The 2,500-nt window shown below is 45.5% G+C and overlaps 1 protein-coding gene across 2 annotated transcripts in view; it reads left to right on the top strand.

Annotated features, from left to right (window-relative positions):
* spock1 (SPARC (osteonectin), cwcv and kazal like domains proteoglycan 1) overlaps positions 1-2,500 on the top strand; it is a 71,521-nt gene that overhangs the window by 31,145 nt on the left and 37,876 nt on the right. Inside the window, exon 3 of one of the 2 annotated variants that reach the window (XM_030368673.1) lies at positions 234-242. The exons of the other annotated variant lie outside the window; for it this stretch is intronic. Coding sequence (XP_030224533.1) covers positions 234-242 — 9 coding nt within the window. The remainder of the gene's footprint in view (positions 1-233; positions 243-2,500) is intronic. 2 annotated transcript variants of the gene reach the window in all.

Below are 2,500 nucleotides of genomic sequence, written 5' to 3'. Positions count from 1 at the left end.
ACACACACGTGCACAGATGCACCCACACATGTGAAAACAGTTCTTGTAATGAAGCTCTATAATTTGTTCTGCATTCAGAATGAAACTGATTTTAGAGTTTAATCAAACCTGATGGTCATATGGATCATATCTTCCATTACAAATGACATCTGTCCCCCTCTCCCCCTCTCCCCCTCTCCCCCTCTCCCCCTCTCTCCTCCCTGCCCACTCTTGTTTCTCCTCTGCTGACACAGGAAGTGGAGGTAAGTCACTCATGCATTGCTATATTATCATTGTAACGTCAACCATGTTGATATTGTATGCAGTGTCACACCATTATGTGCAACATATCTTACTATCAGCATGTTGCTTTAAAGACACCGAAGGCAATAGCTTATTAAAAATACTACAAAACGGCATTTAGTCAAACTGTACATTTTTTTAACATGCACACAAGATGTATTTTTAACCTGCTCTTGACCTGCTGGAGAATGGGTAATTATGTGATTATAGTATAATGATTAAAGTTCACCGTGCTTGAGATAAGACAACAATAGCGGCTTCTTTAAGTTGTTGTTGTCTTTATATTTACAATACAAAAAAAGGCAGCAAACATTTTTTTTTCTCTGCCATCTGCTCTGTGCAGAAGCTGTAGAGGATTATGTGTCATCTACCATTAACACAGCTACCTGTCAGGCTAAGTGAAGCCTTGGTAGCACCCGTTGGTAGGGTGTGGGTTGAGTTTGAATAGGGCCATTTTCTCCATCGATTCATGAATATAAGTATTTAGAGTTTTGAAAAGATGCCCCACAATATACACCATCATGATCTCATCTCTCTCTCTCTCCTGGTACTGCTTTTAAACCCTTTCTAATTATCTAAACTTCTGGCAAACCCCTGGCACAAGAGCCCCTCTCTCTCTCTCTCTCTCTCTCTCTCTCTCTCTCTCTCTCTCTCTCTCTCTCTCTCTCTCTCTCTCTCTCTCTCTCTCTCTCTCTCTCTCTGTCTCTCTCTCTCTCTCTCTCTGTCTCTCTCTCTCCAACACTCTGTCTCTCTCCTACCCTGTGTCTCTGGCTCTCTCCAGATTCTCCTGTGTTGTTTACTACTTTACATCTCAGTGCGGGTGCTTCAGACGCTGTCACTCACGCTTCCCCCTCTGAGGTTGCACAGAGCCCCTTCTATCTGCAGCCTCAGACGATGCAGACGTCTCCACTCTGCATACAGGGGCTTACGTCGCTCCTGCCTGGTCCCTGCAGCGCGCCGGGTTCAATTGCGTCTGGAGCGACGGGTGTCTGCACAGGGCTTCAGGGGCTGGTAGTGTACCCATGTGGTGTCTCCTGGAACACATGGTGGTGTTCAGGCGTTCCCTGTGATCCGTGGGCAGAGGGGAAGGGTGGAGGACAATAGACGCCGTCTTTCTTCATCTCTTGGTTGTGAAGAAAAACAGAAGGAATGGTTGTGACCCAAACAAATCAAAGGCTGCTGCTGTACCTCATGGCACCACCCCGGTGATGGCCACAGGTCTGGAGCTTTTCGTATTGCCAGTCATAATGATCAAACCTGTGTGTCAATTTGTCCTTGCTTCACTTAACATCCGTTACCAATTCAATTAGCCAAATTGCTTTGTGGTAAGTATATGGTCTTCATGGGGATTCACCGTTTTTTCTGTCCCATTAGTTCCACAACCTCCGTATTGACAGCATTGTTTCCAAAAGATGACAATTACAATTGCTGTTGTTTATTTTTCGGAAGTGTGAGAGTGCGCTCTTGCTAAATGGTCTTTGGCTCGCCTGCAAAATAACTTTGAGGTAACAGAGGGTTTAGTGAGGAGTCGGGAGAGATGGTTTTAAACGTTTTATTAGCCAGACCGGGAATTTTCTGTAGCATCAGCGCTCAGTTGGGTTTGATTCCCTTTCCATGTCATTATAAGCACAATATGTAGTCATGTTACATGGTCAGATTTACCATGTTGTGAGGTTTTCATTTCAGGCCAGGTCTGAGGCTAGATTCCCTCTTTCTTTATTCTGTTATTTGTTTACCAGGTAGCGCCCCTCCTCATGCATGTGAGACAGCGGTTGTAAAGGGCGGATAATGTCCTCGTCTCACTTAGAAGGTCTGTTTACCTCGACCCGAACACGGCCAACCCCATGTGGACTAGATGTGTTCGGTAGTGAGGCAGGATGAGACACAGGCTGGAGGTCATGTTGAGGAAAAGATTAAAATGTTTTCGTTAGTGTGGCAGAATCAGACACAGGCTGGAGGTCGTGTTGAGGAAACACGTCTGATAATCGTGGCTTCGGCCGTAGAAGACACTGGATAAAAGCATGTGACTCTACACGTAAAGTGTTTGAGTAAACAGCCATGTCAGAGACGGGTCTTTACCATGCTGTTGCTCTGGTTTGATAGTTGTCAGAGGGGAAGACTAGTGCTACGGTTCGGGGCAGGATGTTTTTGCATGGACGTGTCTGCGATGATCTTTAATTCATGTAGCCTAGAATTGCAGCTGACTCAGAGCTGCCTA

Source organism: Gadus morhua, chromosome 10, assembly GCF_902167405.1.
Source record: "Gadus morhua chromosome 10, gadMor3.0, whole genome shotgun sequence".
In the NCBI taxonomy this organism is placed as follows: Eukaryota; Metazoa; Chordata; class Actinopteri; order Gadiformes; family Gadidae; genus Gadus; species Gadus morhua.
Note: the sequence above shows the minus strand (reverse complement) of the source record. Positions and strands in the feature narration are given on the sequence as shown.